The sequence below is a fragment of the Coregonus clupeaformis genome, unplaced genomic scaffold, assembly GCF_020615455.1.
Source record: "Coregonus clupeaformis isolate EN_2021a unplaced genomic scaffold, ASM2061545v1 scaf1055, whole genome shotgun sequence".
NCBI lineage: Eukaryota > Metazoa > Chordata > Actinopteri > Salmoniformes > Salmonidae > Coregonus > Coregonus clupeaformis.
Window position 1 is genome coordinate 76,800 of NW_025534509.1, and position 15,214 is coordinate 92,013.

At 42.9% G+C, this 15,214-nt stretch overlaps 1 protein-coding gene across 1 annotated transcript in view; it reads left to right on the forward strand.

The window, feature by feature from the left end:
• Positions 1-219: 219 nt before the first annotated feature.
• The window catches only part of LOC121571583 (collagen alpha-1(XI) chain-like), a 43,198-nt gene continuing 28,203 nt past the window's right edge, over positions 220-15,214 (forward strand). Inside the window, 6 exon segments of the mRNA XM_045217415.1 lie at positions 220-749; positions 10,818-10,979; positions 12,211-12,421; positions 13,143-13,305; positions 13,867-13,945; positions 13,948-13,988. Coding sequence (XP_045073350.1) covers positions 632-749; positions 10,818-10,979; positions 12,211-12,421; positions 13,143-13,305; positions 13,867-13,945; positions 13,948-13,988 — 774 coding nt within the window. The 5' untranslated portion in view covers positions 220-631.

Below are 15,214 nucleotides of genomic sequence, written 5' to 3' on the forward strand. Positions count from 1 at the left end.
TGTCCCTAATAAGAAGACCGTGACACAGGTTTACATTCAGGATTATGCATGCATCCCTTGTGCAATAATATTACTCCACATGCATTATAAACTTTCCATTTATCGCATGCTCTCTTCCTCTAGCCACCTCCACCTTTTTCTCATTTGCACACGTAACCTATGTGTGCCGCGCGCGCAATTACGCACAATCTCTCCCTCCCTCCTTCCCCTCTGCCACTCAGTCATTATCTCTCTCCTCACGCACACACACGCTCGCTCACTTTTCGTGGGAGAAAGTAGGAAGGGGGAAAGAGAAAGGAGAGAGAGTGATTTCAGGTCTCTCTCTGCTGTGGGTACTCATATCCACTCCGCTGACTCAATGGAGCTTTAGCACTAGGGATATAAAATCAAATATTTATTGCCCGTACCCCTTTTACTATTTAAATTTGTACATAGCATAGGTAGATATAGGTCACTTATTAAAGAAGCGATAAGGAGAGGTAAAAGACGTCTCCAGAGGCGTGCCTTTTTCTCTTTTTTTTGCCTCACAGAAGGTCCAGTCGAAACTCTCTTCGACTGACTTTCTGTGAGAGAGGATAACTAATTTGAACATATCCTACCTTATAGTCCAACGTCAAACAACTACAAAACTATGGATATTCGAGATTGCCCTTTTCGGAAGAAGCGGAGACCATGGCGTGTGGACCTTTCCTCTTTTGCCTTGGTAACCCTGGTGCTCGCGCTGTGCCAACTACCCGTGGCTCGAGCAGGTAAGATGGCTTTTCTTTTAAGCGTTCCAGTGAGACTTTGCAGCTAAATATTTGTCTGAAATGCCATGTATATTGTACCAAATCTCAGAATTGTCAAGCACTGACTGCCTGTACCGTGCTATTTGCTTTCGAAAAGTGATGCTATTTGGCAAGATTTCCAACGATTGTAGCCTAGGTTTACAGGTGACCTGTGGTAGTTTAGCCTACTGCTAGCCTAAATTACCTAAAAACAGTACATTCTGAATAGGGTTTATAACTAATTTAATGTTCTTCTCAAACAATATTTTGAGGCATTCATGTCTTCTTCCTCAAGAGACCGTGGTGAAAGGCGCTGCGCTGACAGGTGTCAGTCAATTCCCTGTTGCAGTTAGCCCAACCGCTCAACCATTTCGGGTATATTTAGACGTTTTTTGTGGTGGTTGTAAATGTAATGTTTTCTTCTACATTTGACAATATCTTTAAACGAATTAAGTGGAGGAATTATTGCTTTAAGGAGGAATTAAGTTACCTTTTTGAAATTTTTTTGACAAGCTCGTGCGCCATTGCGCATGGATGAGCTTTTCATTCCAGACGGGGCCATAGGATAGGACGGTGCGTTCAGCAGCCAACATTATACTGAGCTAGGCTACTTTGGAGTTCACGTCTGATTTATCGTTCTCTTCACTCCTGGATGTAGGTCTGTGCGTATGTGGAGATACAGTGGCAACGTCAAAGTAATGACTGTGGACATGTTATAGTGACTTGATTAGATGTTTACCAGTTCGCCCCTCCTTATCACCTCTCATCACCCTTTTGTTTTGTGAGGAGGGTCTACTTGTGATAGCCCATAACTTACGTTGTTTAACATTGGTCACCTCTATTGTTTTTTGGGTTTCTAAAAATAGTTACCATTGTTTTTATGAAGTTACTGTATCATGATTGAATCATTTTATTGATTTGTATGATCCTTTTGAACAATAAGCAGTTTAAAGCAAACAACAACAGTTTATGCTTAATAATAGCCTAATAGCCGATCAATAATTGTAATTAGGTATACTAATAATTAGGTTTTTATAATCAGTTATCGTTATGATTATAATACTTTTAATTAAACATGGTTAACTATTTATTTTAAGATTCAACAGCATCAATGCATAATTGTTTTTCGAAGAATTTGGTGTCAAAGAATGTCTTCAAGGCAGGACGGTAATTCCGTGACTGACCACTAGATTATAACATGCGCATTTGGATCTTTCCGTCATTTTTAACACAGAGGTACCATTCATTCCCTCAACTCTACTAGTTATGCTCTTAGTAAAATGTTACTTTTGTAGAATTTGACATTTATCAATTATTTATTTATTCAGTTGGACATAGGTAACTAATAACAATATTGGCCAATTTGAATAGGCCTACAATTGAACCATTAAAGTTGACACCTTATTATGCTAATATAATAGGCACTCATATAATTATATTATAACATAATAATATCCTACAGTTTTATATAGCAATTGCATATTGAGCTTTATCCCAAATGTATGAGGCCCACGTAAGAAGAGCACTGCTTGTAGTGCCTGCGTGGGAAACCTCTTGCAAGATATTGGCAATGTAATAGATTAATATAGCCAGCATTTTCAAAAGACAGCTGTTCTCTTCGGGTGCAACATTGGATGAATGCGACTTTCATTTGCAGTTTTGGTTGATTACGCTTTAATGCCCAAGGCGTTTTAAGTGGGAATAGATGCTAGTGTGTACTGATGGGGGTTTCTACCATAATTTGTGCGCTCTTCTGTTTTCCTTGGCTCGAGTTCCAATTTCAGATTGCAGAGCCGATTGCATTTTCCCGTCGTCCGACTGCTGTGTGTATTTTGAAGGAGGATGTCTGAACATTTTTGCTTTTTATTAATAGGTTATTATACGGTAGTGTGCGCTTCTGCAAGAGTTAGTCGAAGAGAGAGAGAGCGGTATCGAGAGTGAATGCGTAAGTGTCTCGGAGTGTATGTTCGCTTTGTACAGTTGTGTTTGTGTATATGCGTCTGTGAACCCTATGGATTTTTTTCCATTTATGGTGTGGAAATGCCCCTTTCAAATGAATGTGCACCTCTGTGTCTTTGACACCTTGAACTGTTTTTCTGACGTTATGACCTATATGGATGGAGTGTGCTTGCAAAAATGCGTAAGATAATTTTAAAGTTCAGAAGTGCTTTCCATTTATTAGAATTCCTAGTTAACGAACAGAATATTCGATGGATTCATATAATCTTCTTTCCATAGTTGGGCACACTCGTGCATAATTGCGCGGGAATGGCCTTAAGGACATCAGTACGACGAGGCAGTATCTAAACGTTCATTCAAACCCCTGCTACTGCCCATGCTACTGTGTGATTGCTTCTTGGTTTATGATGTTCACAAATGGCATTTGGATATGGGCTATACACTAAAGACTAAACAGGTCCACACCCAGGCAATGAAAGCCGAATTAAAGATGGACTGTGCTGTGGCTCCCTCAGAATATCTGGCCCTACTGTTTATGCTCATCCCACTGGGATGTATAGCATGACAGACACAGAGGGTAAAAGGAATGAAAGCAGGGTTTTGTACATTAACAAAATAGGTGGGCAATATTTTCTTAACATGGATGTTCCTTAACCTCATTTCAAAGCAATCATTCTCAAAGAACGGTCTGTCTCACTTATTCTAACCAAAACACCTTCCCTCACACCCGCTTTCCCCTGCGCTCTCTCACTCTTTCTCCCCCTGGCAGTCACAGAGGTAGTGAATAGAGCCACTGTGTGGCAGACCAGTAGGGCCCTGGCTATTTGTCCTCAGCCTATGCCACAGGCATGCTTGTGGGTGTACGTAAGTGTGAGTATTTATCTATGTGTACTCTGCAACTGGAGGCCTGTCAACTTTATTGTCCTTTGTCTTGTATTTTTTCCTGTGTCCTGTGGGACGTATTATTCACATATTTCTTGTTTTCACTCTCTCTCTCTCTCTCTCTCTCTCTCTCTCTCTCTCTCTCTCTCTCTCTCTCTCTCTCTCTCTCTCTCTCTCTCTCTCTCTCTCTCTCTCTCTCTCTCTCTCTCTCTCTCTCTCTCTCTCTCTTCCCCTCTCCCTCTTTCTCTCCTTGGCATGCTTGTGGCTTTTGTCCAGTTGCATGTTGTCCCTGAAGTTGAGCAGTACCATAGCCGCTTTAGCTGCCTCCAACAGGTAGCAGCAGTGGTGCAGAGCTCATCAGACCAGCACACTAAATACCAGATACTGTTCAGTCACAAGGCCCTAGTGTTAGTGTACCATGAGAGGAGTCCCTCTCCTCCATTCACTTATCATGAGAGTTGATGAGTGGTTCAGGGTCGGTCAAGAACCCACAAAGGAAAACCAAAAGGGCATCAAAGCGTCCACAATGGGTCATGAACCCACACCCCCAGTTGCCCACATTCCACTCCGCACACCCAGAGATAGACTTAGGGCTTGGCCCAGACTGCGGCAATACTGTAGATGTGAAACATGCACAACCGAAGGCCCTAACTGCGTATCAACCATGTAAAGCTGTAAATCAGAAGTCTTGCAGTGTCAAAAGGGCCTACCCAGTTCACTTCGCCGCCAACCATAAATGTCATAGTCACGTTTCAGACTAACCGCAGTAGCCCATCAGACTAGAGTCCCTTTCAGCGCTCTGCTTTTGAGGAGATTATTTGGGTTTTGCGAGAGAGATAGTTAGACATCTTTCCTTCAAGGGTTTTCTGAAAATGGACTTGCCAAAGCATAATCATACACTGTCAGTCTAGACCTACTGTTCCTGGTAGACTAATCACTGTCATTTTCCTGGTTGGTGTGTTGGAGTGTCTGGGAACTCAGATGGGTGCTTTTGCATGTAGATTTGTATCAATTATTTCAGACTGGCAATATTCTATACGTTTTGAAGGCATCAGCTGTCCATGAGTGGACATGCATGAGATGTAAGAATATAAATGACAGATAATGCATTCTGCTATTGCAAAGTCTAACTCCAGAACTGAAGTTATAATTTATGGACCTAGTCATCTAGAATTCTCTTGCTATTTTGTGTCGCTTTTGATCACGATAAGTGTTTTAGAGACCTATGATTTGCACAATGTATGGTTGCAGAGCCCCTGGCGCAAGAGAGTCTGACAGCTTTGCTTTTGGGGACAATTCACGGGAATCCAGACCAGTTGCTGTGTTTAAATGGCTGCTTGTATGGTCTATACCACCCCTGACCCCCTTCATATAACATATTGGGCCATTTAGAGATGAAAAACCATAGCCTGCCATCGTGTCCCACCTCACATGATGTTCTAATTCGAGATAATGTTCACCGATAAAGATTTCAAAATGTTAGGTGATTTTCGGAGGGGAATTTCCACATTCGGATGGGCTGTTGCCAAGGGTCTCCATAAACGATGATGATACCTTATTGTTCTGTAATCTACATAGTTCCACAGCACTATTTAACAAGCCTGACTTTATCACCATTCCTAGGCTCAGTGATAAATGGGGTGTAAGCTCTTCGGTATACTTTGCTAAAGTCTGGTTGGTTTCACTGTTTACCAGTCAGACTCATGATTGTGTAGAGTGGTGTAAAGCTGTATGGCAGCTATGTTACATTACAAAGTTTATGTTGTGTATCTATATAAGGCATTGAATTTGGACTTAGGCCTACATGTAAAACAGAGTTGTGGAGCACCTGGTTAGGATGTGGGACTAGTTAAGCCATGTGTTTAACATGGAAGGGCACTATCTTGGGGCGGCAGGTAGCTTAGTGGTTAAGAGCGTTGTGCCAGTAACCGAAAGGTCGCTGGTTCTAATCCCCAAGCCGACTAGGTGAAAAATCTGTCGATGTGCCCTTGAGCAAGGCACTTAACCCTAATTGCTCCTGTAAGTCGCTCTGGATAAGAGTGTCTGCTAAATGACTAAAATGTAAATGTATCTTGTTACTTCCTGAGTTGGGATTCTTGCTTGTACTTCTATTGGATACTAGGCCTAACTGCCAAGAAGACATGTGCAGTATTTTAGCCTTCCAACTTTGCTTCAGTTCTTTATTTGGCGGTGGCTGTCTGGGCTGTATGTTTTAGTTGACTACCAAGGCCTATCATATTGTGGTCCACGTATCCTCCCTTAGGGCTAATCCTATCCTAGGCCCAACTGAGTCACTGGCTGAACTGAACCACATTCATCGCGGTCCACGTTGGCACTCTGCAGTAGAACTGCCGATCGGGGATATGCCTACCTTTTGTAGCATAGGGCAATGGTTAGGTTTACATCTTCCTAGCCTGGTTAAACCAGACAGAACGCTACGCTCAAAGTAAAACATTAGTGAACGTAGCACTCAGTCTGTTTTAACCAGGCTATAGCTAATCCACCTCCTCACTGGCTTTATGTTCAACAGAATGAGCTGTGATTCACCACTGTCCACCATACTGACCAGCTTGTCTTATCCTACCATTCACCCAGAATTGCTTGAGGGTACGATCTCTTACATAGAGAAATGGGTGCTTTCCTATGGGTTTTTTATAGCATTGACTTGTGATCTTCTTTATAGCACCGATTGTGACCTTACACTCTACTGAATGTTTTTTCAGAGGCTGCAGGTCTCAGACAAAATAAAGTGCAACCGTTACGAGGTTAGGCCTAAGCTGTAGTCAGGGGCTACAATTGATTGTCTGATAATGTGATCTCCTGTCTAGTAATGTCTCTGTCAAATGAAACATGTTTGGAGATATCCATGACCATATTAGGACAAGACATTGAGGCGTGTTAGCTAGGCTGTTTAAAACGTTGATTGTACCAAACACTGTATGTACATGTCAGATGACAAGTTTTTTCTTGAATTATACGATATGGCAAGGTTTCATCAGTTGTTTTGTGGAATGTTTGATGGTTAGAAGTCGTTAGAAGTTTCTCAACTTGAGGTTGAGTTCGTCAATCTTCAATAGTCTCTTATACTTACCCCAGGCAACCCTTCCAAACATCTGACCCTCTTTGAAATCTCTACCGCATTGCGCATTCTTTCATATTAAATCCTAATTGTATATAAATATATGTATATCATGTCTCAATAACTCCTTTTTATAGTGTGGTTGTATATAATGGATTTTCTGTCTGTGTACATGGATGATTATAAATACATTATAACTATAGAGAATGATGTAAATTATAGGCCTAACCCCCAGTCTGAGCTGAACACACACGCCTAACTATTGTGGTTGGCTGGAGAGAACGAGAGAGAGAGGGAGAGTGAGAGTTGCACGAAAGAGAGGAAATCGAGGACAAACCTTTTTTAAAGGCAAGAATCATCTTCAATCATCTTCCATGTCCTCTATGTTTTAGCTCTTTTCACTTCCTATTTTTGTCTCCTTCTCATTCCATCCTGTCTGTAACACTTTTCTGTTCTCTCTCTTTGTTTTTCTCTCTTTCTCTGTCTCGCTCTAACAATGTCAGCTTGGTGTGACAGTAAAGGTGAGAGGTCAGGGGTCAAGGTGTCAGGTTGTGTGTCTGTCTGGTATTTGGCGCCGTACGAGGATGCCCCAGAAGAAAGAGTGAAAGGAGCAGGGGGTCGAGGTGGTAAACAAGAGGTTACCCACTGGGTGAGGTGAAGAACGCTCCTCAGTCCTGGTTCTCACCCTCCTTGTTTAACGTTGGACAGTGTTACAAAAGCGCTGCAATGTTAATGGGAACCAGCCTAGAGGGTCATCTGGAGTGTGACTGGTCTGGTCTGCAGTGGTTTCATAGGGCTCTGTTTAGCATGGGTGTGTATGTCATGTCACCTAGTCTCCTTCAACAGTGTCTGTTCGGAGTCTCTGTGTTTGGACAACAGGATTGTTTGTTTCACTCCGTTGGTTTTGGGTCAGTTAACTGTTTTATGGTCAAAGATGTATTGGCCTGGATGTATGGAGTCCGTGTTTAAACTGTGATCAGTTATGAACACCGTTGAATGGTTTTATTGGTGTGTGTGGTGTGTGCCTTAGTGTGTGTGCTGTACAGTATGCATTCTGTCATGAATACAATGAAACAGTAGGCTATACCCATCAGAGTTTTTTGCCATCCTATCAAAGCATAGATTGCTTTTCGGCCCCAATATATCGTTTGTGTTTTAACATTAATTATACCGTTGGAAAGAATTGAAGGTGAAATAAGACATGGAAGTGCAGATAGAAATGTAACAAACAGAGCTAACAGGAGTCCTTATTCTACCTGACAGACAATCACATCTGCTCTACACAGTCCTTTTCTATCTGAGCGTTCTGTCACGTTTCACCCTCCTGAACAGGCTCCTTTCTAACAGCTGTCAGGAGAGTTCTGTGTCTGACCTAGCCCCATCTAGTGGTCAATTAAGTTAATTACATTAAAGCAGCCGTCCCGCTCCTGTTTCTTTACCTGAACTTCATTACATTGCACTACATTTTCCAATAGTCTTACATTTAGGATTGTTTTGATTGGGCTTAATGCTATATGTGAATCATTTTTGTTGATAACAAGGCCTACATATAAAAGACACCATGAACAATTTCTAACATCCTGGTTGATAATGGTTGGAGTATACTACTGTATGTAGGCTATTTGGGTGAAAGAAAATGGATAGGCTAGTTCAATGACTGTGATTCCATAATCACTGTAGCTCACTGTCCGGTGTATGTGACAATAAAACATCGTTTTTATTTTTTATTTTTACTATGCTTCTGTGAATAAAGCAACGTGAAGGATAATAAAATAATTATCATTTACAGTACAGGGTGTTAACTCCCTTCACACACCTGGTACTCCCCTTTAATGACGCTGTGTACAGGGTGGTCTCTACTCTGTGACCATATGTGAGTGGTTAAAGGAGAGGGAGAAAGGATAAATAAAAGCAGGCAAAGAGAGAGCGGGGGCTTGCCTGCCTTGTCTACCCCTGTCTGGCTCCATATTTTCCACTCCTTGTATGTTTTTTTTGTGGGTGTGTGTTTTTGACGTTATATTTTCGTTCGTCCTCCTCTCCCAAGGCCTCCTGGCAGGAAGGGCCCATTGAGCAGAGCAGCGGTGAGCGGGCCGAAACAGAGGTGCTCATTGTGCGTGTGATCCTGCTGAGGAATCTGATACCGTATCCAGCATCACAGGGCCGAGCTGTCTGCATTTTCTCTCCTCCTACCTCTCTCATCCTCTTTCGCTCTCGTCCCTCTCTCACTGTCTCTCTCATCCTCTCTCTTTCTCCCTCGCGCCCTCGCTCTCTCCCTCTTTCCACCCCCTTCTCTCTCTTTCTCTCCCTCTCTCCCCCCCGTCTCGTTCTCTCAGTTCCTGTTTTGGAGAGTAAATGGGGCATTACAATATCACTCTCCCTCTCTCTGTCTGTAGAGAATTCCCTCTCTGCTACATCCCTCCTCTCTCTGAGTTAGTGTGTTGGTAATAGGCTGAGGTCCCGATTCTCTGAGTCAATATTAACGCACCATTTGAGAGTTCACCATCTGTCATCTGAGGCCTTCAAACAGGTTGCTAGCAGGGTGTCACCTAAACACAATTAGCCTGTATTGGATCATTGTGATGAAAATTATATAATATCATATGGTCCAGTTCATTGGTATTGAGACTCCAATACAGAGTACAGGCTGGTTTATGGGAATAATAGTATCCTATCATTACATATGAATGTGCTTTGGTTGGGACATTTTTTCAATGAATCAAAAGATACATTCCTATTCCAGGCTAGGATTGCTTTTGTCTTTCATTTCAAAAGTGCTGTTTATTAAATAGGCTGTAAATGGCTATAGTAAATGTGGCTTACTGTTTTTTTAATGAAATGGCAACAATAAAGACAAAGTTGTAATTTGAATTCATATCTGTGGAAATTCAGTCATTCCAATCATTCCTGCCTTTAAAATGCTTGTCTGGCATCATAAGGATATTAGGACTAGTGTTACTGCAGGGTGCACTGTAAATGAAACTTTGCCGCCCATTAACAGTATAGAAAAATGTACCTAGCGTCTCGAACACAGATAGAGCAGCCAAGACCAACTCTGAATGAAATAATACAACCTTGAGAAAAGTCCCTCCTCTGAAACATAGTGAAGAAAGATGGGAGGACCTAACTTGCTTAGGCTGAACACACTGCTCTCTTGTTGGAGTGTCCAGGAACTTAGTCACATTCCTGAACCAACCAAGGGCCCCATTCCGGCTAAATTGGTAACTGGGTGGAGTCAAAACGATTAATCCTGCTAGGTAATAGAGCATGTTTGAAGGAATAATTGCTTTGTTGAGTACATTAATTCAAGCATGCAAGTTGTTTGACTTATCCCAGAAACTCTGTTTCCTGGTTTGATTGAATAAGGCAGTAGCATTCCACATCTTATCCAACCCAAGTCTTACTTGGGCAGAATAGACAGGTTCAACGTGGCACATTGAGTGAGGGCCAGTTTCCCAGACCCAGATTAAGCCTAGTCTTAGCTAAAGAGCACGCTAAATGGAGAATCTCTATTGAAAGTGCTTTTTAGTCCAGATGTAGGCTTAATGTAGGGAAACTGGCCCTGAGGAGTCAGCCCATTGGTTCAGCCAAGCAAAGTATGGGTGACAGACAGTCATACCTGGTATGGAGGCAGGATGTGAGATTGGCGGTGATGTCTGCGGTCGGTGTGTTCTGTTTGCACAGACTTCCATGACTCAGCACTATCACATTTATGGTACTTGTTATGTTTGCTTGACAGACAATGGTAGAATAGAGGAGACTGTTCCTCAGGTTAGATAGAGTGTATAAGATGGTGGACTAGACTTGGGGACTTTCTATTGCCGTAAAAGCTTTTGCATTTATTTTCCTTACAGCAATAATTATGTCTATGATACTTTGACATCTGATGAGTGTAACTGTAGGATATAGGCCTAATATTGAATCTACAAATCTTACTGGAAGGGTGGTGGGTCTCAGACCATGACCTATACAGAAACGTATTATGATATGTAAGATGATTCTAATCAATTGCAATCAATGTCAAAACTATATCATGATAGAGTCCATTCATGAATATGTAACAAAGGATCACGACCATAACTCCATGCAGTTTTGTCTATTAACCCTCTCTCTCTCTCTCCATCTCTCCTCAGATCCAGTAGATGTGTTGCGGATGCTGCAGCTGCCCTCTCTCCCCGAGGGGGTGCGGAAGGTTCCAGGCTTCTGCACCTCCCGCCGTGCCGGCTCTGGGGACCATGCCTACCGCATCACCAAGAAGGCCCAGATCTCTGCCCCCACCAATCAACTCTTCTCAGGTACAGTACCTCTATATCCATGTCTAACTAGGGTCGTGTTCATTAGGCAGCAAATGGAAGAAAGCGGACTCAAACAGGGAGGGACTACCTGGACTTTCCTAATAAGAAACATTCATTTTTGTTTTCTGTTGCAAAACGTTTTTAAATGTTTTCCATTGAGTGCCCTAATGAACACGACCCAGGCCTCAACTGGACTGAAGCTACAACATACCTCATCTCTCAGATTGACTTGGAAAGATGTGGTCGACATTACCTGTAAATGGGATGGATTGCTGAAACAATGGACACAGACTGGGGCATACAATGTATGCCACGTGCAGTCTGTGAATGTATTTTTGTAATGTGTCATGATTGCTATTTTTGTTCCTATCGTTGTTTTTAGTTTTTAATGTTTCTTTTCATCTTACAATTACCATAAGGAGGATAGTTGGGCCATAACTTTGCAGCTTTAGTGTTACATTGCTTTTGCGTTAGGCATATCATTATTTCGTGCAAGAGCATGTGAAATTGAAATGGCTTTGGAATAGCCTAAACAAATGAAGAGCCAACTAACTACCGTCTGAGACCCTGAAGCGCACTAGGATAGTAAGTAGCACTTATGTGGTTGAAAGCTCATTTTCTTAGTCTGGGTTTTTGATTTTTCTACACCCACCTCTAATGTCTGTTCACACTTCAATCCTTCAAACCCTCACCCTTTAAATTCCAATAAAATGTGCAGCTGTCTGCTCTTAGACACCCCTAACTCTAATTTGTCATCAGTCGTCTACCCCGCTACTGTGTCTAATATCCTTCCTCTCTCCTCTCTTCTTTCTTCCCCCAATGCCTCCCTCTCTCCTCTCTTCTTTTTTCCCTCAATGCCTCCCTCTCTCCTCTCTTCTTTCTTCCCCAATTCCTCCCTCTCTCCTCTCTTCTTTCTTCCCCCAATGCCTCCCTCTCTCCTCTCTTCTTTCTTCCCCCAATGCCTCCCTCTCTCCTCTCTTCTTTCTTCCTTCAATGCCTCCCTCTCTCCTCTCTTCCTTCTTCCCCCAATTCCTCCTTCTCTCCTCTCTTCCTTCTTCCCCCAATTCCTCCCTCTCTCCTCTCTTCTTTCTTCCTTCAATGCCTCCCTCTCTCCTCTCTTCCTTCTTCCCCCAATTCCTCCTTCTCTCCTCTCTTCCTTCTTCCCCCAATGCCTCCCTCTCTCCTCTCCTCTTCTTCCCTTCATGCCTCCTCTTCCAACCCTCTCCTCCAGGTCGTTTCCCGGAGAATTTCTCCATCATGGCCCTGGTCAAGGCCCATGCGGGCCTCCAGGCCTTCCTGTTGTCCATCTACAGTGAGCAGGGTGTCCAGCAGCTGGGTGTGGAGCTGGGACGTTCCCCCGTCTTCCTGTACGAGGACCAGACCGGCAAGCCCGCCCCCGAGGACTACCCCCTCTTCAGCGGCGTCAACCTGGCCGACGGCAAGTCAGTAACAACACGTCCCGCGGCTCTGTGTGTGTGTGTGTGTGTGTCTGTGTCTGTGTCAGTGTTTGCATGTGTACTGGGTTTGATGGACTGGGGTTTTCAGTGTTTGCATGTGTACTGGGTTTGATGGACTGGGGTTTTCAGTGTTTGCATGTGTACTGGGTTTGATGGACTAGGGTTTTCAGTATTTGCATGCATGGTTGTTTTTGTTTTATGCAACTGTATTATATCATATGAATATCTTCTTGATAGGTCAGATTTTGCAGGGTTGTTATGAAATTTGACAAATTTTGCCTCAGTGTCTCAGAACAGTGGTTTTCAAATCGCTCCTCAAGGACTCCCAGACGTTTCACAATTTTGTTGTAGCCGTGAAATAAGTCACTGATTCAACCTATCAAGGGCTTGATAATTAGTTGACAAGTTGAATCTGGTGTGCTAGCTCTGGAATAGTTCAAACACATGGAACGGCTGGGGGTACCAGTGGAGAGGTTTGAAAACAGTCTGTTTTCAATCATATAAAGTCCCATAAGTCTTTCTCACACACACACACACACACACACACACACACACACACACACACACACACACACACACACACACACACACACACACACACACACACACACACACGTACAACTTACACTGTATACATTGGGGTTTCCTTTAAGCAACCCCCTCCAACACATTACACAGTTGTGCTTTACCTCCTCCCTGCCTATAGGTGGCACCGCATCGCTATCTCCGTGTCGAAGAAGAACGTCACCCTGCTCCTGGACTGTAAGAAGCGCATGACCAGGGCCCTGCCCCGCAGCAACAGCCCTGTGGTGGACACCAAGGGCATCACCATGTTCGGAGCACGCCTGCTGGACGAGGAGGTCTTCCAGGTCAGAGGTCACACAGTCAGGCACTAGTCACTTGTGCAATAGAGCTGTACAAGGCACTAGTGCCATAGTGATATACATGACACTAGTGCCATAGAGATATACCTGTCCCAATATTATTAGACTGCTATCTTTTCTCAACTCCTCTCCTTCCTGAGCATTGATAGAAAGACTGAATATGGGTCTAACTTCTTTCTTTGACCTATCAAGTTCTTATAGGTTTGTGGTATCGAAGGAAAAGGGGCTAGGATTGTGAAGGCTACTGGGACACGGTTGCTGTTAATACCTGTTGTAGTGGTAGCACTTTTATTAAGATGTTCAATTTGCTTCAGTAAATAGGCTACCATGTTATGTTATTACCAAGCTGAACCACTCACATTAACAGAGTAACTGTAATGTTCTTCATTAACCTTCATGTTCTTCTTCTTCTTGTTTGTCCAACAAAAACCTGATGAACCCTTATTCCTTCAAAGGCAGCTGATCTGCTTTCAGCTCAGGAACTGATTCAAATGATATTACTTCTCATTTCAATGAGGTTTTCTGTTTGTTTTCTATTTCCCACAGGGTGATATCCAACAGCTGCTGATCGCATCCAACCCTCAGGCTGCTTATGACTTCTGTGAACACTACAGCCCCGACTGTGATTCCCCCTACCCAAGATCCAGTCCCAGGACCCCAACACATACGTGAGTAACACAGCAAAACACCACATACACTGAACAGTAAACTGTGAGTGAATTAGCATTCACCATTGCACCACTACAAGGCACAACATTTTTATATAGTACTTTTACCACTTAGTATCAATGGCGCTCACGTCACTAGAGTCTATCTATGCAGTCCAGCTACTTCAAACATCACGACCACAACATAAAGCAACTCAGGACCACACAACCCAGTGCAACACAACACAACACAGGATAGCATTGTGCTGCTATCCTAAGCCCCAATATTCACTGATATGAAGGCATGTCCACACAAACCCCTCTGCTCACTAAAGGCAGTGAGGCCTCATCATCTCCAGACATATACAGCTCCAGGAAGTCATCAAAGTGCTGCTCTGTCCTCTCCCATTATGAGTTTGTATCTATCCACTTTCCACCTCACCTATGTGTGTTCTGAGGGAATTAAATAAAAGCAGAGCCCTTTGTTTACCACTACAAACAATACACAATAAAAACATGGTACTTCAGTAATACAGGCAAACTGATGAGAAACTGATCAGAAGTAAATTCATGTCATTTGTTTCCTCTTGGGAAAAATGTCGTTTAATTTTTTTGGGGTTTGTTGAAATCCTAATGCAAGACTTATTTCAATAAAGACACACAAGCATTGAATGACAGTTGATTTGCACTCAACTTGAAAAAAAGTGCTGTTTTAGAACAAAATGGAAGACAGAAAGGTCATGGAAAGAGGATGATACAATCAGACTGCTTCTCTACTCTTCATCATTTCATTTCATGACTATAAGGAGAAGTATCACGTTGGATGCACCAATCACAGAAAACATGTATTTTGAAATGCTGCTGAAATAAGTGCTGTTGAATGAATATAAATCGCTGTGGTTTTATTCATTGCGTTTGTTTTCTCATTCATCAAGATCCTCCACGTGTCTCCATTACTATGGCTCCAGACATTAATCGACACATGGAGTCCTAATGAATCGAAAAACATTTATTTTATTTTCCAATGCACTCATCCCCACCATATTTCCCCCTTCACTTCTCCTTTCATGCCTTCCTCCTCACCCCCTCTACCTTTCTCTCCCTTTGAAACTCACTCTTCGTCCCTCCTGTCCTTCATTCCTCTGCCTATATGACCCTCTTGCCCACCCCCCATCTCTCTCAGTACTTTGATGAGGAGTAAGATGACCATGAGTACCTCTATTATTATGGGGAAAAACAGACCCCCC